Raw genomic sequence first — 22022 nt, 5'->3', positions numbered from 1 at the left:
GGCCGCAGCTCCGTCTTAGATGATACAATTTTCGATTACTCGTTCGAGCATTTCTCCTGGTAACTGGCTGATGATTGTTACAAGGCCTGAACGGAAGCGGGATTGTCAGCGTAGGCTTTAGACTTTACACATCCCAACAGGAAAAAGTCTAACGTTGTAATATTACACGATCTTGGTGGCCAATAAATCCGTTGATTGATGTGAAGGGGAGCCGAGATCATGAGCTTCAATTTCAGGCATTAAATAGTCGATATCATGTCGCGATAACAGTCGCCATTGACGGTTACGTCCTCACCGGCATCATTTTTGACGAAATATGCATCGATGAGTCCACCCGCCGACAAACCGTACCAAACTGTTGTGTTTTCTGAATGAAATGACAGCTCTTGAATCTTTTCAGGTTGTTTACATACCCATTGAGCCAGAAATGGGCCTTATCACTAAACAAAATTTGGCTCGAAAAGATTGGATCTTTTTGGAATTTTTCAATGGCTCTTAGGAAGATCGAGCGGCTATTCGGTCGAATATTATCCATTAAAGAATGTTAATGAATGGGTGATGGTGTTGTGAACGCTCAGTACAGTACCCCCACTTGAATCACCCGTTATAAGTATGTGTTTATCTAAATGCATATGCTTTTATGCAGTACTTTCGTCTAATTTTATGAGACATTTATTCTGATGCTCATACAAGTACTCGTATATGTTACATATGCATATATATATACGAACAGAATGCGATATTTATTTCCGCAAAGAAAAATGTAACTCATGGGAATCGCATGTAATATTGAGTTTGAAATTAATTGATTTAAATGAAATAAAGACACAGAACATATTCTTGAATTGTAAGTGTACTTTGCTCATTGATAGACTAATATTTTGCAGAATTATTGTTTGAACCAGATGAAAGATTGAAGAGCTAGGACTGATTAGCAGTCAGTTAAGTTCTGGTTAAGTTAAATAAGACTCCTCTCAGTAAAGAATTCTTTTTAACCGGAGCATAACTGATAGGTGACTGCAAGCCAGACAATGAAAAAATGGTACTTAAATTTTTAAAGTTATAAAGTTGAATACATCGAACTTTGCGGCGTCGACCTTCCGACATGAAAAAACTGCACTGATACTAAGGAATTCCACCAGATTCGAGGTTTTGATTGTGTACATACTAGACTTTTTAATTAACAGTATTCTAAAATCAGAGATGAAACCAAAATCGGTGTTTTACTCTTATTGTCCCTTAATTTTGATGGTTATATCGATATTTCGGTTTTATTTTTCGGCTTTTCTGATCAGCTTTGCAGTATTTGCCTATCCTATACATTTCCCTTTCGCCGTTAAGGTCTTTATATTGTGGTTTCAAAATATTATTATAAAAAAAATTAGATTCGATTTAATTTTGCACGATAGGACTGATGAGAACAAATTATTTGAACTAATTTGTCGAAATTTCAACTGAAATAGAAAAACAACGGTTTAAATGCAGTTGATGGATTGTTTTTATTAATCTATAATCAGTTAGTCACTATGTCATAATGAATGAATTTGTTTATATTGATTGTTATTGTTGTTCGACACTACTAATAATTGCAGTTTTAAGATTTGCAAAATTGCCTTTAAAAACTATTTCAAGTATCACAATTTATATAATTTTATGAGAATTACAAACGAAATTTCCACTCTGCCTCATACTGCTTTCAATTTAACAATACGGGAGAGCTATTCTTCCATTGCTCGTATTTTCCCAATTAAATGTTGAAAGCAAAAAATACAATCCAGGGTTTAGTTTTAAAAAATATACTTAAGTTTTACATTTATATGGTAATTTTTTCTACATCAACATTCCATACAAATATTATAAGTTACCAACACTTTACAATATGCATTATCATAAATTTTGTAAAAAAAATCTTTTGTTTAAATGCTTTTATTTTTGACTAGAAAAAATGGTTGTTATTATTATGACACAACTTGAGAGAAATTGAGATGAGAAATTTTATAAAAATATTATAAACATTTGTTTAAATTGCAATGATCTATAAAAACGGGCGATTTCGGTACAAACAGGCTCCAAATAAAAATGAGCTTCCAAGTTCGGTCGAGCTTTTCTTTAAATTCTTAAATATGACTTAAAAGCTAAAATTCACACTTAATTATTTATATATTTTCTAATGTAAAAATATGTAATCTACTTTAGAATACACACTTTATATATAATTTTTAGGACAAAACTTAAGAAATTTCATAAAAATATTATAAACATTTATTTAGATTCCAATGACACATATATACAACATATGTACGTATATATTGTGCCTTACTGAGTTACGTATTCAGACCAATGTGGCCAACCCTTGAAGCTGTTGTACAACTCATCTGACTGAACATCCGTCGAAGTCGGATCCAACATATATGCTCCATATATCTTGTAATCTTGTGAGAGTTTACCAAGTCGTACACCTTCGGCAAGCAACAATTTGGTGACGTCCATTTGCTTTTCCGAAGGTTTCTGCTTTTTAAAAGTACCAATATAGGCGAAACTAATACTATCCGAATTGAAGCCGCGCAAATGCGCACCGATCGCATCCCATCCACGACCTTCATACACATTGCCATCGCCGCCAATAAGGAAGTTGTAGATAATATCATCGTGATTTTGAGATTCGATGTTTAGAGTTTGTGTCATGCGCACCCGGTAAACGCACATGGCCTGGAAAAGAGATTTTGAAATTGTTAAACAAGGAATTCATGTGCCATTATATATACCAAAGTGATAAGCTTTTTCTTGTATTACTGACAACTCACCTGTGTTTCGCAATCATCCGTGCGCGTAGGTAGGACAATGACTTTTTTGACGGGCGTCGCCAAAGGTAACGGATCACTTGAAGGCGGCTGGGCTAACCAGGCATCACGTGGAACAATTCGCAATATCTTGCCCCCTCCAACGTTATCATCCGCTGCAAAATATAGGCACAAATCGTGTTAGTAAATTCAATAAGTTATTCTCATTTCATTTTTATTAATGAGTTCATAGTTGGTTAGAAATTCGATGATATGTTTTATGAAGAGGACTTCCTTGCGATTGCGCGCCATGTTAAAGTCAGGGGGAAGAAGTATTTAGAACGGTATAAAATGATGTATTACGAATTTCTTCAAGAGTGCATATAAAATACGGTGTAATCACATAGTATAAATAAGTAACTGTATATTTGTTTTAAATTCAGGTAAACTAATTATATAAATACAATCAAGGTTAAACTATTACATAGAGCATAAAAATATACAATCCAATGACACTTATAATTATTTTCGAATTGAAAATTAAATTTAAAATCTCAGCACTCCATTCAAATTTGTCTGCTCCAGTGAGGCCACTTCATTATTATGCTATACAGTGCTTTTCCGGGACTTTCAGTGGCACTTAGTTGCCGGGCTCCGTAAAGTCGGTAGTTTTTTGGAAGCACACCTAACCTCACTCCTTCGTCGATGAGTAATTGAGCGGCTTTCAAATCGTTTTCTGTTGGCACTTGCAAATTAAATGTACCGATAAATGCAATACAGATGCTATCTTTATTATAGCCCAAGGTGTGAGCGCCTTGGTTGTACCAGCCACGCCCTTCGTATACCAAACCGTCGCCGCCAACAAGAAAATTATAACCGATATCGCCCCAACCATTTGAGTGTATATGAAAGGCTTGCACACTTAATACTCGAGCATCGCATTGAACCTACAAAATGCCAATATGAAAATGGATCATTTAAATATATATTCATAAATACAGTTTTAATCCTAATTTTCTAAGGAAGGGGTTTCTTACCTTATTCTCACACGATGTTGACGCAGTGTGCGCTATAATGACGCGTTGCACTGGCAGTTTTAACTTGTCAATGTCATCGTGCTCTGCCTCGGCATACCATTCATCCTTGCTGACTACCAGTAACGTGCCATTGAATTTGTACTCCCCATCTGGCAGAGGTGCTGAAATGAAATAATCGAGTGTTTTTGATATCTGTCTGTATAATTAAGGTAAGATGGCTTAAATACATTAATTCCATTCAACTTAACTTTTTGGCTTTAGATTGGTGCTCCAATAAGTTCGTTTTTAAACCACTTTCACAATTATTTGACATATGAATTTGAAGTACACACATAATATATAACATGTTCGTATGTACCATATGTGTGTTGTATGAAACAGATGATTGTGCGAATTAAAAAAACTTAAAATACTGTGAGAAGTACTCATAATAATATAAAACGAATATTTGTTGTGCTTTGACATAAGATTAGGTGATGGATGTAGCGACTTAAATGATCGTTTCTATCAGTGGGACAAAAGTCACGGTAGTCAAAATACTAGTAAACATCTTGGTAGACAATTTCCGAAAAATCTACTTTACTATACCCAAAAACAAATGAGTGAATAAGTATAGTGAAAAATACCACATTATTATAATATTACGAGTATATGTTGCCTTGGGTAAGAGTTTTGACCAGAAATTTGAAATTAAAGAAATTATCGGAGATAATGGTTTGAAAGAGGCTCGAAATGAAAGGATTTGGAAGCCCTTGTTTTTCGCATATTCTGCCGTTAAATATGGCTCTACCATTAGCTTTCAATGCTTTTCTGATATATGTAGTTTTTCACAACTGTCGATAAAGTTACAAATTCGGATTGAAAATCTGGAGGCTATTGGCCTTTGGAAACAGCGATGCTGATCCAGACGGAATTCTAAAAATAATGTTTTTTTCTGTTTTATCAGAATTTTTAGCATGAAGCCAGAAAAGATGAATTATGTTGACCGCTAGCGTCAGCAGATATCTGCAGCTTAAGCTTTCTCGAGGCTAGTGAGCAAAAATTGGAGACTTTGTTATAATTTCCTTATCTGCAGTTGAGCTCAAATGGTGGATTGTGTGGTGTTCAACATAAAGTGAAATGACACTGTCCTATTGACACCAGATCAATATAATCAATGGAGCTATTAACTAAATGTGTGTGAGTGTGGGTCATTGACATTTGATAATCTTTTATAGAACTCCACCTATGTATTTGTAGAGAGCTATTTATAAACCGAGGAAACGACTCTTAGCTTATTACTCATATTTAAAAAATAGACTGCACGAAATATACAACACTAATAAATACTATATATATATGATATTTCGAAAAAAAAATTTAAAGATGTATTTTACCCCTAGATGTGCTCAAATGGTGGTTGGTATGTAAAAAATGTTTCCTTTGACAATTACTGAGTATTTATTTATGAAATACTCACTATCTCAGAAATTTACATTAAAAATGACATCCTTTCTCTATGATGCCAAATGGCTCGAAAAGTGGTGTCATAAATTGTCGTAAGTTTGCATAACAGAAACAAAAAGCTGCTATCAAGAGAGTACATTTCTCACTGAATTTGTAATATAAATGGTGCTCAAAATCAGAGAGAAAAATGCATCAGAGCGAAAGATAGTTAACGGTGTTTTAGTGAAAATGCGACATTATACCGAAAACTGCAGAAAAATTAATGTTTAAGCCGATTGATTTCAAAAACCTTTGTTTTATAATGCTAAGAGACTGTAATCACATATATTTTTTGTTAGGCAGAGAGAAAAGCTGCAGAGCATGCACGAAATTGAGAATCACCGATTTAAATGATACCTATGCGGTTTTCAATTTTCTCAGAAATAGATTCTTTGTTATAAATTATAACAAAATGATGAAACAAATGAAAACTTAGCGCTTTAATAATACCGCAAACGATGACAAACATACGCAAATGACAGATGACTTTTAAAACTTTTAATGTTTGTGCAATTCGCCCAATTTCACAATATTCAGTTGAACTTTTTCAAATGGAAAGTGTGGGACGTAATTAATGTGCGTTTATGGGTGTGTGTTTGTGTCTGTGTTTTAACCACCATGAGCACCAAAATCTTTGTTTAAAAATACCTATTGTTGAATTGATTGGAATATGCTTTCTGGAATCGTCGCCATCGCCTAGAAGCTTACTTTTTCGAATCGTCTGTTTTGTGAGAGCATTCACTGTGACTATAGCTATTCCAGTTAATATTGTAAGTAGTATTACAGCGCCGGTAATGATGACAGCTCGCCGATGAAAATTGAATATATATGAAGTTTCGGGCGGTGTTGTCGAGCTATTTGGTTTTTCGCCGTTTTCTGGAAACAAGAGAAATATTATGTGTAAGTATAATTATAAAAATATATTTATTCATTCGCGGTGTAGTCTAAGAAGCAACCATTTGCTACAATATTTACAAACATGACCGGCATTACTTGCCATTTTTCTTGTCATAAGAAGCAGTAGCAAGATAATGAGACCCATAAACGTTTAAAGGTAAATATCTCAAACTATCATTACAAGGATTATCATTAGTGATTGTTATACACAATAGACAATTGGGTGTACATTCCCCGGAGCGATCACACCGTGCTAAATCAGGTGAATAAGGTGTTTGCGGAGCGATATTCATTGAAAATTTGTCGAAAAACACACGAAGAATCAATGCAGTATGTGACGATGTATTATCGTGATGCATAAACCAAAATTTGTCGGCCAATAATTCCGCCCTCTTTTGGCCGGTCGTAAGGAATCCGGAGTGCATCACACCTCGATAATCGAAGAAAACATAACCTTGGTTTTTGACCTGCTTATTTTCGGCTTCGGCGCATCTTTGGCACCTAACACGGTCGACTTATCGTCTGTTTCGGGGTCGTAAGAATAGGTCCAAGACTCATCACCAATCACCATTCATGACCAGGATGATCGGAAAGCTTTGTTTCATAGACGTTGAAGCGACGCTGGTTTGACGTGGTTCGTCTTTAACCAATGACCTTTTCCAACATTCTGAATGTTTCGGCGCCAGAAATTTGACTCCGCACACAAAATTCAATGGAACTTCCTTGTGGAATAATTTCACTCATCACATACTTTAGAAAGATTAGCGTTTACTAAGCACTAATGAAGTGACATTTGGCATAGATGTCACTGAGAGTCATATCAACCCAGAAACAAAAATATTTCTACGAATAGGCCTTCACGAAAAATTTAAACTGAAAAGTCTTACTAATTTTTGCTCGCAGTAGTATATATGAAATAATTTGGGATTACAAAGGTCACTCACTCAGATCTCCAATCATCGTATATACAAACATTTTATGTTCCAATATTTGAATGCGTTTTTCCATTTCGTAAAAAATTTTCGCATTTTTTTCAAATTTCTCGCTGTTGAATCTTTCAGTACGCAAATAAAAGCAGTTATCGCACTTCCAAACTATATTTTTGTCCATTTTCGAAATTTGCATTGCTTGATTATTTAAATTGGTGCAGGAGGAATGAAATTCACACTGGCAAGGGCCTTTGCATTTAATAGCACTGTCGTAGGAATACCGGCCAATGGGCTGATTACAGGAATGACAAAAAGACATGTCTATCTATATTATTTTTGGCGATGACGTGGAGTGTTGCTCGAATAATGTTCTAAAGTATTAAAGTGAGGCGCTTGACGTACGATGTAGCTTTTTCGATGTTTTAAAACGAACTGATCTGAAATGCTTTATGGACAATACAGTGTCACCGAATTTGCATAAATGGAGCAGAGAAATCAATTAACTTGTGAAAGGTCTCATACACAGAGTATATATATTATTTTTTTATAGAAAAACCCCCTCAAACAGCAGTCGACTGATGTGTTTTTATAAACTGAAGAAGTTCTGGAACTTGTCCCGCTGTTTGACATACTTCCTCGCATGGTTAGTACGAGTTTAAGTCTCGGGTATTTACAAGATGGGGGGCATAAAGTGCGAAAACCTGTTAAATGAAACTAGGAAACGTGTCGAAGCTCAATTATAACAGAACACATTACTTAATCGGTTTTATTCACTCCCATTAAGTAAAGCACTAAAAAAGACACATTCTGGAAATGGGGAACAATAAAATCACAACATTGATTAAGTGATTGTGTTACTCACTTGTTTGCTTTTGCTTTACGCAGCTGAATACATACTTTCGTATGTCAGAATGTGAAGTTTGGAAATCTTGTATTTTTAGAAGATACCTGCCTGACAACGAATTTACGTAATTTAAACCTCCCCGATGAGCAATAAATTAAGAAGGCATGATTATTTTGATTTCTACTAGCTAAATGATAAGAGAGAAACTGACTTCTCATGTGTATTGAATATAGAATATTCGTCTACCGCCAACTTCAACTGAATTCGAATCTCACTTGCCCTCTAATTCTCATATTATTATCTGATGTTTGGATGTATGGATGTGCATATGTTTATGTATATATATATAGTATATTATATACACATTTTTTTCTTAATTTATAGTGCATGAGTCAGTCTTTAATAAATATACTAGGGATTAGATAAAAACTGCTTTAGGCAGATTTGCACCGCCTTCCTTTCCATAGATTAAATCTTTGCACATATATACATATGTATGTACCACTTTAATGCATTCATAGTCGTATATACATACATATACATATGTATATTCTGTTAATTATTAAGAAAATACGAAACGAATAAAGAACTGCGTTTTGGAAAATTATTTGCATCTTGTTCAATAAATAAACGATTTCGTGAATTATTGCACAAATTTGAATAAACTTAATACTTGACAGGCGAAATAGCAAAAATTATATTTGTGCCCTAGATACAAAAGACAGTTTTTTACGGATTTTTTGTTACTTATAATAGTGGTTTAAATCACGTGGGATTTACATGTGATTCGCCGAAAAAAATACAAATTAGGCCAGGTTTTGGTTCATGGTATGGATCTATTAAAATTATCATTTTTCCAAAAATCCAAGGATTTCGAAGCTATTAAGTAACTTAATTTGGATTTACGACATCAGAAAATGCTTAAAAACAATGATTAAAACAATTGCAACAGCAAAAGATATATTTTGGAAATGCTCTTGCCTAAAAGCCTTGAACGACTGCGCAAAATCTTGAAACAAACTGTGTATATCGAACTTGCTTACGCGTAGGCGATGGAATAAGTGAAAATCGTTTGAATTTGCGTATGATTCTTATGACTATGTGAATAGAATACGTCGTGTTCATTGCAGTTATACGTTTAGCATCTTGCTGTTCAGCATATTTGCCTTTCAACTACAGATAATTTCGACCAAAATTTATGGCCTCAACAGATTTATACGTTCCCTGCTGTAAACAAGCCCAAATACATTCACGTAAACAAACAATTGGTGTATGAATATATACATACGTCTATGTAGGTATATGTGCTTTTTCATGTTTTTAAAAATTTACCTGTACATACATACATTGTGACCAAAAAGTATCCGGAAATTTTAGTTAAAACGAAAAATATTTAATTATTCATCTATATTTATTTTGTCGTCTTCAAAGTAATCCCCACCAGATGCAATACACTTATGCCAACGATTTTTCCAGTCATCGAAACACTTTTCATAACCGCTTCTTAGCATGACCTTCAGCGAATTTGTTTTATCTCTTCGATCCACTGAAAACTAGTTCGACAGAGCGGCAATTTCAGTTTGGAGAACAAGAAAAAATCACACGGAGCCAAATCTGGCGAATACGAAGGTTGATCGATGGTATTCATTGCGTTTTTGGTTTTAAATTCGGTCACAATAGTAGGTGCATTATCATCGTGTAAAATCCAAGAATTGTTCTTCCACAATTCCGACCATTTTCGACGGCTGTTGCCACGCAAACTCCTCACAACGGCCAAATAGAACTACTCATTGACCATCTGTCCCTCCGGAAGAAATTCATGATGCACCAAAGCACGAATGTCGAAAAACACTATGAGGATCACCTTGATTTTTGAGCGTCTTTGGCGTGGTTTTTTGGTTTCGGCTCGCTTTTTCCCCCCATTCCGATGATTATTTACTTTTTTGTATGTCAAACTCATAAACCCATGTCTCATTGACAGTTATAGTGCTCTCCAAGAATGTGGGATCGGAAAGCGCACCCTCAAACATGTCCAAGGAGACCTATTTGCGGAACTATTTTTGAAAAAAAATTCAGCTCTTTTGGGATGAGTCGAGCAAAAACGTGTTTCATACCCAAAATATCCCCCAAAATCATTCGAATGGACTCATCAAAGAAGTAGAGCACTTAACTTCTTTCACTTTTTTAATATTTTCATCAATTTAAGAGGTCGACGGTAGTCCAGAACGGGGCATGCCTTCAACGATCTCTTTACCGTCTTTGAAGGCTTTATGTCATTCGTAGGCTTGTGTTTTTGATAAAACGGAATCACCGTTTGCCTTTTTCAACATTCGCAACGTGTCTGCACACTAAATTTGCTTAGAAATACAAAACTTGGGACAAATTCTTTGTTCGATATTTGTATCTGTTTCACTGATCGCTTTCATATTCGTAGTAACTAATTAAGTAGAGTCCTACCAACTTAGCAAATTTTTTTTTTAAATATCATTTACTCGTGGAATTTAATTACAATTTTCGGGTGCTTTTTCGCCACAATGTAGATATTTAATTATATAAACTTGTATGAATTCGCAAATGGTTGCGCAAACACAACCGAATATTTGCCTCAGAAGAACGCAATTGCAAAGGTGAGTGCATATAGTTTTATAAATACATACATATGTATGTATGTATGTATGTGTATTTCAACAGAGAAAAGATATCTAACTACCCAAATAACAACCATTACACGCGTGTGTAGCAGAAATTATGCTGAAGCCCTAAGTAATGGCACGAGAAAGTTCGCTGATGCTCGTAAGTGACTGCTCGTATAAACAACAAAATTCAGTCGCTTGAGTGCTCGTATTACTCACCTGGATTGCCAGTGAAGGCAGGATTATCATTTCCGTCTTCACCGTTTTTCCATTTATCACGGCTATCAATGAGAAACTGTTGTATCGTTACGGGGCCCTCGTAGAAATGCTTATCGCCGAAGGTAACATCTGTGGAATTCGAGAGTGCGATGCTACCGATTTGCGCTGAATTTGGCGATGTAGGAGGGCCGAGTACGGGCGGTGCAAGCGCACCACCATTGAGTATCGTCTCGGATAGTGGGCCGGCTGTTGGGGGTATTGCACCTGGACTTATAGTCTGACTTAGCACTTGCATGCCTTTATTAATATTCGGCAAATTGGGGTGGTTTGGTTCGTAGGTTGTTTGCTGGCCAAGCTTCTTCACGACGCACCCGCTGTATTGTCCTTCATAGTCCGAGTCCGAGTCGACGACGCTGGAGTCGATGGCATTTTCATCAATCGATATGATCGATATGGTGTTACTGCGTATCGACACTGCCGGCGAGCCATTCTTCGAAGACACCCTGCTGCCGGACGAGTTTCGTTGTCGCCGCACATTGATTACATTTTCAATATTTATGCTATTATTATCAATTTGTGTATTTATTGTAATATTCTTGTTTGTTTTCAAACTTTCCACACTCCGCCGCCGCTTGTCGTCATAGCTGTTGGCGATATTGCTATTGCTATTGCTTTTGCTGTTATCTTTTGCGTTGTTGCCACTTGTACCATTGCAATTGAAGTTGTCGCGATTGATATCAACATTGTTGACTTGTAGACTTTTGTAGTCGCTAATGATAACGCCAGAGTCTGTTGAAGAGGCACAACTGCCAGCGGACGAGGTTGAGGGTGTTATTGGTGCCTCGTCTCCTGCTGATGTGGCACTAAATGCGCTTGGTTTCACTGCTACCGTTTCAATATTCAGATGAGCACTTATTTTCGGATTTGAGTTCATTTCATTATCATTCTTCAAATGCATTTTTTGTTAATCTTTGTATTGAACGTCGTAATCAATACTTGAGTTACGAATACTGTTATTGCTAAGACATGCACTTTCGCTTTTATTGCATTACATATTTTCAACAGCTCTCAGTTGTCATTGCCGATATGCCTTTGATACTTATTGTTATATTGTTTTTATATCCGGTGACATTTCACAACTATTTCTTGGCTCAGGGGCTCTGTAATGAAAGAAGAAATAATCGATAAAAGAGTGCAAACAATATTGCAAATCAAGTAGATAATTTTATTATGTCTATGTATTCGATTTCATACGTTATTAGGCGTTAACTGTAAGGTTTCTGTTTCTGTGGCAATGACTAAACTATGGCATTTGCTGCGAAATCTTCAAACAACTTACTATAAACCAAAATACAACAACATCTGCAGAAGCTGCGAAATAGTTGAGAATAAGGGAACAATTCTCCACTTTCTCAGTGAATGTCTAGCCCTGTCGCAGATCGGACACAGAACACTTGGAATCCATCAAGCACCAAACCTTGAATGGATGGCATTAGTAGCTTCTTCGAATCCACAAATGGTTTGAAAGAGAAAATGAAACGTGATAGCAATTATAAAAAGGTCTACGACTAATGCATCAAAATGTCACAGCTAGTGCTAATTGAGCCCAACAGGGCTGCACTCCTACCTACCTACCTACTATAAAAGGCTTAAAATTCCTATTGCTTCAACCAAGAATTTGCCTAACATTTAGATCAAACATTCAAACTCTTCAAACACACGAAATTTTCAATGACATGTTTTGAGCCTGAAAACACACAAGGGTTTGTTTAAGTACTAGAGTTCTTAATAAGATTTTTATTTCGTGACTTAGCCGCATTATACGCCAGACTGCTGCTGACGCCCTTCTAACTGACTGTAGTGTCTTTTTTGTTACAATCGAGCTTGCAAATAACTTTTTTTTATCTTATCTGTGTATATTAAATGTAGTATAATGTCGACAAATACCAAAATCGAGCTCTCAGAAACGCACGCAGTTTATTAACGTGGGTTTAGACTCCTCAATATCGCACATAAGGTTCTATAGAGCGTACTGTAAGAGCCCACCGTCATTGGACCTTATCAGTGTGGCTTTAGGCCTGGAAAATCAACAACTGACAACAAAAGACGATTGACAAACACCACATCTTCGTCGATTTCAAAGCTGCTTCTGACAGCACGAAAAGGAGCTCCCCATAAAACTAATACGGCTATATAAACAGACGTTGAGTAATACCAAAAGCTCGGTCAGGATCGGGATACCAAACTAGGTTTCTGGACTCAGTACTTTGCGACTTCTTCAATCTACCCAAGGACAAAATAATCAAAGCTGCAGATCGGAATATATAAGGTACAATCTTCCATAAGAGTGTTCAGCTGCTGGCTTATGTGGATAATGTTGATACCAATGAATTCAACATCCTGCTTTCTCCAGACTAGATAAGGAAGCGAAGCAAGACGAAATACTCGTATATCATGTCATCAAAAAAAAAACTCGCGACTTGGCTTCCACGTCACTGTTGACAGTTGTAACTTCGAAGTTGTAGATAGTTTCTTCTACCTTGGAACCAGTCTTAAAAGCAACAACAATGTCAGCCTCGAAATCACAATGACGAATGTCGTAATCAGTGGAACGATAAGTTGTACGAGATATATGACGACATTGATATAGTTCAACTAATTAAAAGATAGCGGCTTTGTTGGTTTGGTCATGTCGTCCGTATGGATGAAAACACTCCAGGGAAGCAGAGGAAGAAGAATACTTTCACTCCGTTGGAGAGATCAGGTGGAGAAGGACCTGGCAGCACTTGATATCCCGAATTGGAAACAAATTGCGAAAAGAAGAAACGACCGGCGCGCTGTTATTAACTCGGCTATAACCACGTAAGCGGTTTCTACGCCATTAAAGAAGAAGAAGACTTACTAGAAACGGTCTACTGCTTGCAAACATACAAGCGTTTAATCATGCTTCAAAAAAAGTGTTGGCTTAACAATTTTCAAATTAAAATTCACGGGGGACCAGTCAGTCAGTAAGCCTACAATCCAAATTGACTCTGAGCTGGCATGACGTCAATTAGTTTACGTACATACAAGTACGGTGAAATAAGTGCGCAATGACAATAATTGCAATTCATAATTACTCACTAACATAACTATATTTATGTAAAATACTTTGATTTCAAATGTTCGTACTGTACTCTCTTTAACTTATCATAGAGAGTCTGATAGATCGCACACATCCCTTCTCGGGTAAGAAATCTAATTTTTATTAAAAGTAATATTTCTGCATTTTGCAACAAAAAAATGTAATTATTGAAATTGTTTGGAGGCATGAATGTCTCTAATGCTTTTTCCATTGGAAGAAAATATCATTTGTTGTTAAAATTCTTCTTTTTCTTTGTTAATTAACGGTAGGAGGCCACTGCTATCATCTAAGGATTTATGGATGGGAAATCTGAGACAGAAGGTGTAGGAAACTTGTTGTCAACCCTGATCAGATATTTAGAGAACCTAATCAGGTCACCATCATCCCTTGCTGATAATTTTTACAGTCCAACATTTTCTCTTTTCTTAACACAGTATCTACAAACTCACATTCCTCATAAGAGTAAGATCGAATTGTTCAAAAACTTATTACCCACATAATTAACACAAATTATTTGAACCACCCTATTGTGCTTACACACACACGGGATAAGTTAACAACTTAAATGACAAAAAAATTAAATAAGTATCCGCAACCGGCTGTAAACAACAAAACAGAAACAAACACATATTCATATTTCAGTGTTTTCTTTTTGTTGTTGTTTTTACAACCCAGCTTATTTACGCCATTAAGGTGCACAGTTGACGGCTGTTTCAGACGGGCAGCCTTGCCGATTCGCTCACGTTCGGCGCACTCATACACATGCACGCGAGCGCAAGTCCACACACAGATACATCCATATGTATGTGTTTGCGCGTATTTGCTCAGTGAACATTAGCACAAGCGTTTCCACAAATACATTTCTGCGAAATGATAACACGAAAAAAGTCGATGCAAATTCTTTTATCGCATTCTCTTCCGCGAGACAAGACGAAGACAATTTACTTTCGGGACGAAAGGGTGTTAAATTAGCGTTGCAATGTGTCACACACACGCACACATAAATAAATGACATACATAAGTGCCAAACTATTGTATTCTGGATCTCAGCTGTGAGTGAGTTTACACAATTCTGAATTTCGCAAGACGTGCTAAACTCTCCGCATCGGTCGAGAGATAACATGGAAATTGCAAACATCCTGAAAGTTGAACGAATATCGTTGCAATGATTATAAAATTGTTGGATGAAATCACGAGATCACTGGATTGGCAACTCAGTCACAGAGATAACATGAACCATATTACTAAATCGAAGGTCGACCTGAAAGATAACTGTTACTTGACTCAATCTTTTGTGTATTCGTTGTCTTTTATTTAAATTGCTGAAATATGACTTTCGTAAATAAAAGTAATTTATGTTCTTTCTTTAAAGAAAGTGTAACAAGGAAATTATTAAAAAAAACAACATCAACATCGGCTGTACTACAACTATAATACCATTTACGGGTGCATTTTTTATAGCACAGAGGGGTATAAAAAATCTTTAAATGAAAGTTAAACCATCAGTTTGATTGGCAATTATGTAAGTATAAGTTCTAGTGATCCGATCTGAACAATTTGTTCGGAGAACGTAGCATTGCCTTGAACAATAATTTATGCGAACTTTCGGGAAGATATTTTCACAAGTAAAAAAGTACTTTACTCAGTTAGTTATACAATTGTTCGATTTGAACAATTTGTTCAGAGATTGTACCGGTGTCTTAGAAAACAATCCTCATGCCAAATTTGATGAAGATATTTTGTCAAATAAAAAAGTTGTTCACCAAAGAACTTGATTTTGATGCAAAAATTTCATTTTGGTCCATTTCTTATGTCAACTAGGTTCTATAGTGGTCCGATAACAACAACGGTACCAACGAATGAGCTGTTTTTGGGAAGAAAAGTGGGTGTGAAAAATTTTAAATCGGTGTCTCAAACACTGAGAGGCTAATTCGTGTATATACTGATGGACAGATCGGTTCACTCTATCTATAATTTATATGTATGTTTATATATTTTATAGAGTCACCGACGTTTCCTTCTGGTTATTACAAACTTCATGGCAAAAGTATTAAACCCTGTTCAGGTTTTAGAAAGCCAATCGTTTGGAAACTATTTGAGCGCGTTGGGAAAACGAGACAATTATCAGTAATGTATAAAACGACTGTTGTTGAATACCCCAAACCCTGTATCGGTAATTGTAATTGTAAAGTACGGTTAAATTCAATTTTCCTGTATAGACTTATGAGAGTGTGTTTTCTTAGCGTTCTGGAGAGTTTGTTTCAAACATGCATATTTACAAATCTGAAGAATACTCGATTTACACGAACTTACATAGAATTGGGTTTTTTATGGCGGCAAAACAATCATCCTTTGGTGGAGACTTTTAATGATTTATCGTCTTAGCTTGAGTAACTTGTTCTTCACTAAATAGTAGAACACTCTTTGGAGCGTCTTAATTCACACTTTTTATTCTTAAAAGCACGCACACATGAACACTATCTTCAAATAGCTTTGATTTCATTAAATTTACACTATTTTTTCATTATGCTTTACGTGTGTGTGTGTGTATTTCAGCTCTTCTTTCCCACCCTCTTCCCTTAATCACATCGAAATCCGTTGCTCAGTTAAAGCTCCGTTTCGTACTCGTTAAATGTCGACAAAAGCTTAACGTAAAATTTCCATTTTTCGTTTCACTCATAAATATGTACGAGTATTTACTTAATTACACATTCATTTGCATGACAGTTAAGTGCATTTTTTCTTAATTCATTTGTATATTTATTGACGGGGCACGCACAACTCGTTTCCACTTGGAGCAATAACAACAAAAATGATAGGCTTTTTTTGCTCGATATTTTCTCAAAATCTCTACACAAAAACTCTACGTACTTAGCAAGCAAGTCGCCACAGGCTTGCGTTTCTCCGTACCAGTAAATATTGGCGATGCACTGAAACGTTTGTGATCAACTGAGTGCGGCTCACTCGATCAAGCGATACCGAGCCCGAGTATTCGTACCTGAAGCTGTGAATTCTCTAGCGCGCTGCTCCACTTGTGTATGTGTGTGCTTTTACGACTGTTAACACCACGATCGACTGAATGAAATTGAGAGGTTTTCTCCATAAATTCGCCCCACACTCGCTTTAATTCCGTAATGAGGTTATTTAGTCTAAAGGCTAGAGAGAAGTGAGAAAGTCAATAGTAAACAAAGAAAACAAAATAGAACTTTTTTAAATAAAATTCTAATATTGTCTAGCATCGTAGAGGGGCAGAGCACTTTAGTTTACCTTTTCTAATGTTTTTCTGTTTTTTAATTATTAGATATTTTATTATGGTTGTACATTCGTATTTACAATCTCAAGTAAGTAATGAGTGAGACACGGCATATTTTGCGCTCGTAAAGATGATAGTTTTACTATTACTGTTTATTTGTTAATATTTTGGTTTCTAGGAACTTGTATATTAGTTCGTAAATACAGCGACGTAACGAAAAAATAATAACCTTGAATTTTGATCATTTAGTGGTATAGAATTTATAATACTAACGTACTTATTTTTGATATGATGAGCCTGTAACTGAGGAATCGTAATTATATGTCCAAAAGGTGAAAAAAAGTTGAAAGAAACAGGGGACAACGCCGGAAGGTGTCCAGCCATCAGACACAGAGAGTCTGAATTTCTAAAAGAACACGGATCTGAACACTCGGAAATTCTCACTCACTTTGACTTCATATCGGATAACTTGGATCATGGAGTCGCCAAATCGAACTCTGATGGCTCCTTTTCTAGCCATAAATTAAGTTGTGGGTGGAAAGAAGCAGTTGGAGGAGAGGGGCAGTGAGCTTCTTCATGGATGGGTCAAAACTTGGGGAAAGGCTGGTGGAGGGTTCTTTTGGCAGGAGCTTTCTATCGTCCCCAGTTTCAGACTTCCTGACTATTGCAGTGTTTTCCAGGTCAAGGTTGCAGCCATAAAGGTAGCAGTACCTTTACTGCTCAGGAGTGCAGCCTTTTTCAGAGAAGTGATCATCCATTCAGATAGCAGAGCGGCGATACTAACCTTGAACCCATTAACAGTGCGTTCAGGGCTGGTCGAAGAGTGCCTAACCTCGCTATTAATAGCATCGTTTGTCTTTGTGATAAGATTGGTATGAGTGCCAGGCCACAGTGCAGGAAACTGTAAAGCTGTAAAGGAAACTGTAAATCTGGGGAGCTAGCAAGTAAAGGCACCCTAGAACCGCTATCAATAAAATGGGAGCGAATCGATGCTCCCGTATTCTCTTGTGTTATATTACTAAATAGCTCAGCTTCGCGGAAGCTTGGTCAGCGCTGGGCCACCATCCGTAGATGCGGTGTCGCTAAACCCTTTTGGCCTAAAATCTACAGATCTGGAGATCAGCGATCTAAAGTAACCTAACATAGATTTTTTCTGCCTGAAATATGGCTAAGGATCATGCTGTTCTTTCCCATAGTAGAAAATCTGTATAAAATATTTCTTTTCTCTCTTTCCTTCTTTACCGATTTTTAATACATTTTTCTATTTTCCATATTTTCACATTGATCTTAAAGTTAACCAAAAGGCATCTGAACTCTTTTTTATAGAAGTCACTGTGAGCTTTTTCAAGTAAATATGAAGTTTTTCTATTTTTTATCTACCCTTTTTCTTTCTCAATGTTTGTTTCTTTCAGTAAAGAGGAAAATGCGTCAGAACGTGTTTCTAGAAATTTAAATAAATTGTTTAACTATTAACATACATTTGGAGTAAAAATTCAAAACAAGTTTCGTCAGCTTAAGCCTGATTCTTTACCTTTATCGCCGTCTTAGCTGGACAATAAGTAAATAAAGGTAAGTTCGTTTATAAGTTAATTGGATTTCAATTGAAATTGAGTACTTATAACATATACATACATATTTATATATAGAATTTTTTAGCAGGCGGCAATCGAAGCCAAGATCCACGGTTCTGGTTACTGCGGGAAAACTTGAAATTCCCAAATGCAAGTATGGACGTAAAATACTTTGTGTTTATAAATTGTGTTGACGCCATGTGTTGGATTCAAATACAGAACTAGCTTAATTAACGCTTCCTAAAGTAATTGCAAACAAATGATTGAACCGAGTCTGTCGCTTATCAGTCGGCCATATGTTATATGAACGAATGTGTAGCTAGTGCAATGGGCATGCATTTTCCGGATTGGAACCTGCTTCTATCTACATAGTCATGTATCTATAATACAACTATGTATGTAGATAATATTGTATAGTAGAATTGATGTTGGTGTTTATGTGAATATTTCAAATATTTATTGAATAAAGCATATACTATGTGTTGAAAGAAACTACGCAGCGTGTTCAGTGTATACAAATTTATTAAAGGCGCTGAAATGCTAAAATAAATGAAAATCAAATATCAAACTTAATTTTAGGAATACATATACGAACTTAATTATTGTAATTCGGCACTGCCTACGTGCAAATTCCATAAGAGTATGAGATTGCTTGCTCTCAGAGAAGGAAATATGACGAAACTGAATGGTAATGCAAAAGTTTATCATGAGACAGAAGAATAATTAAACAGAAAAAGAATGTGTCTGAAAAGGGTTTCTAAATTGCTGAAGCAACTCGGCAAATAGTCGTATTTTTGTCCTACAAGTACACTACTAATCCATTTTTAATTCTTTCTTACTTTAAGGCTCTTTCAATTCGTCTCGCCGATAGAGCGAAGTTTATCCTTAAAATATAAGCTCAAAGCTATTGAGAACCGACATGAAGAACCAAAAGTGATAGGACCCGACCCTTAAAGTCCTTAGTTGTGATGTAATTTATCTTACATTTTGTGGTGCGCTTTAAAGTAGGTTGAGATAAAAAGGCTAAATTTATATCCTTCTGTCTTTTTGTCCTAAACGATTAAACTCCTCGATGTAACTATGATAAAAATTGTATTTTTTACACTCCAGTAAAATAGGAACAAGATAAATGGTGAAAAACCACCTCGGGTGAGATTCCGCCACTGCAAAAAAATTAATGGTCTATTTTTTTTATTATTTTTAATGCATATCCTGACCTCTTTTAATCTTAGATATTTGAATCGGCGGCAAGAGCGGACACAGTTTTGTTGTACCCGAATTTTTATAGGGGTGAGTTGAGGAACTGTCTTGTTTTTTTCATCGGGTGTGTTTTTTTTTAAGCGGCGGATTCTAAGTCCACCGCCCAACCCTGTGAAGGGATGTTTCGCCTTCTCATTTTAGCTCGCCTTCAAACGGATGTTCTTTGGCTACCCAGAGGATACTTGGTCCAAGACCGAAAGTCGTGAGCTGCTTGAGCCATACTTATGTAAAAGAATCGTTACTGGCTACTTCCAAGTGAATGGCGTTAAAAGAACTTTCCTCACTTGCGTGAACTTCTATACATGGCTCCATCCTCTACTAACTCGGCTATAACCGTGTAAGCGGTGTCTACGCCAATAAAAAAGAATAAGTGTACAGAAATTTACAATATCAATTATCCTAGGCAAAGTTATCATAAACTTTGTGCCCCTCCGTACGCACTTACGAAGATAAACAAGTATGTACGAGTGAGCCGATGTAACTGTGGAATTCTTAGAAAATTTAAAATGGCAAAATCATAACCAGTTTATGCGCAAATCATCTGAGTTGATGCAGTTTTCTTAACCCTTAAACGAAAAAATAATTTCAAGGAAAATTTTGTATTTTGAAGTGACTCTTGTCAAATTATTTATACGAGTATTAATTAGTGCTGAAAATTTGGAATCCTCATCGTTATTAGAATATAATTTGGTGTAAGTTTTGTTAATAAGATTACAAATTTAAATTTAAATTTTACGAAATAAAACTTAAATGATCCATTGAGGAAATATCAGGTGCCTGGAGGAACCGCCAGGCGTCTAAGGGTTAAAATAAAGTATACGAAACTCAAAGTAACGTCCACTCGCCTCTTCTTGCCACTTCTGCATGTGTAATTATGAGTGTTTTACATTCATGGCTGCGGTTACCCTGATTTATTAGTGGAAAATACATTCAGGGTTGTTGAACTGAGATAAGAAACTTTAGAAGATACGTTGACAATTACAATTTATTTATAAAATAAACATGACGAATTATGAGTTGGACTTACCGATCAAATGTCCGAGGATTGTAGGCACTAAGTTATGGAAACATTTTATCTTAAGAGCCTCATTGGAAAGCGGGGACGACATAAAAACTTGGGTATTACATTTTCTATTCACTGTTAAGAATCACGACACTAATCGAACAATTAAACTAATATCTTCTTATTATTCTCAGAAATTATACGTATGCATTTATCCAAACGTTTGTTGAATTTTAAGAATGAAAATTTATTGCAGATTTTTTAAATATTTATTTGAGAATCTCAATCATCTTTTAACATAAACACACATCCATTTTAGAGGCACTAAGGCACTTCGATATATTATTAAAATATACCTAAAAGTGAACCATGAAACCGAGGATGTTTAGCGCGTTTTGCATAAAATTTGTATTAATTGAATTATCATAATATTATATTACAATAACAAACACATTGCTTGAATCGCTCATTAGCTGGGCAGACGCACACCGAGCGTCGATAATGTATTTAGCGAAACTTATAGTGGCGTATTTGCTGACAAGCGTAACTCTGCTCATTGTTGCTGTGACGCGTTCAAAACCCGAATCCGAGCAAAAAGTCCAAGAGAGAGCAGACCGCGATGTTGATAAAATCAAAGCTTGGAAAACCCAGCTTCTAAATACTCGTCTTGGCAGCGGCTGTGAATTGGGTTTGTGTGGTTGTGCAATGAGCCGGCTTATTTGGTTTTATGGTAGCATTCCAACTAAAAGAGTACAACACAACTGAGCAGCTGTGAGCACCTGTCCGTGCACTTGGTCGCGCTCAGCCTTCGGCAAGCGGGAGCGAATTCCAGGTAATCGTCAAAATGTGGGCTTAAATGTATTCAGCAAACAAATTATTAAACGACACATATGTATGCATACATACACACACATATATATATATACCCGTGTGTATTTACTGCTGCAGGTATATAATGGTTACAGTATTGTTGTGTTTATTAATTTG

General features: G+C 36.0%; 1 protein-coding gene and 1 long non-coding RNA gene across 9 annotated transcripts; one reads left to right on the top strand and one right to left on the bottom strand.

Annotated features, from left to right (window-relative positions):
* Nucleotides 1-1480: 1480 nt before the first annotated feature.
* LOC105231289 (peptidoglycan-recognition protein LC) lies at nucleotides 1481-21281 on the bottom strand. Of its 7 annotated transcripts, none has more exons than XM_049461770.1 (5): nucleotides 21060-21281; nucleotides 10825-11984; nucleotides 5951-6178; nucleotides 2805-2956; nucleotides 1481-2709 (listed from the first exon to the last, which is right to left on the bottom strand). In XM_049461770.1, exons 2-5 carry the CDS (start codon nucleotides 11780-11782, stop codon nucleotides 2317-2319), a joined length of 1731 nt encoding a protein of 576 aa, XP_049317727.1. In that variant the 5' UTR covers nucleotides 11783-11984; nucleotides 21060-21281; the 3' UTR covers nucleotides 1481-2316. The 7 variants fall into 7 exon arrangements, with proteins under 7 accessions (XP_049317727.1, XP_019847712.2, XP_019847711.2 ...); XM_019992153.3 differs by lacking the exon at nucleotides 21060-21281 and adding an exon at nucleotides 16820-16958; XM_019992152.3 differs by lacking the exon at nucleotides 21060-21281 and adding an exon at nucleotides 16262-16915.
* LOC125780135 (uncharacterized) lies at nucleotides 17078-19452 on the top strand. 2 transcript variants are annotated; one of them, XR_007423570.1, is made up of 3 exons: nucleotides 17078-17289; nucleotides 18614-18770; nucleotides 18858-19452. It is a non-coding gene; the product is annotated as an uncharacterized LOC125780135 (long non-coding RNA). The 2 variants fall into 2 exon arrangements; XR_007423571.1 differs by having other exon boundaries at nucleotides 17079-17289; nucleotides 18861-19452.
* Nucleotides 21282-22022: the final 741 nt, after the last annotated feature.

This window comes from Bactrocera dorsalis, unplaced genomic scaffold (assembly GCF_023373825.1).
Source record: "Bactrocera dorsalis isolate Fly_Bdor unplaced genomic scaffold, ASM2337382v1 BdCtg110, whole genome shotgun sequence".
Classification (NCBI taxonomy): Eukaryota; Metazoa; Arthropoda; class Insecta; order Diptera; family Tephritidae; genus Bactrocera; species Bactrocera dorsalis.
Note: the sequence above shows the minus strand (reverse complement) of the source record. Positions and strands in the feature narration are given on the sequence as shown.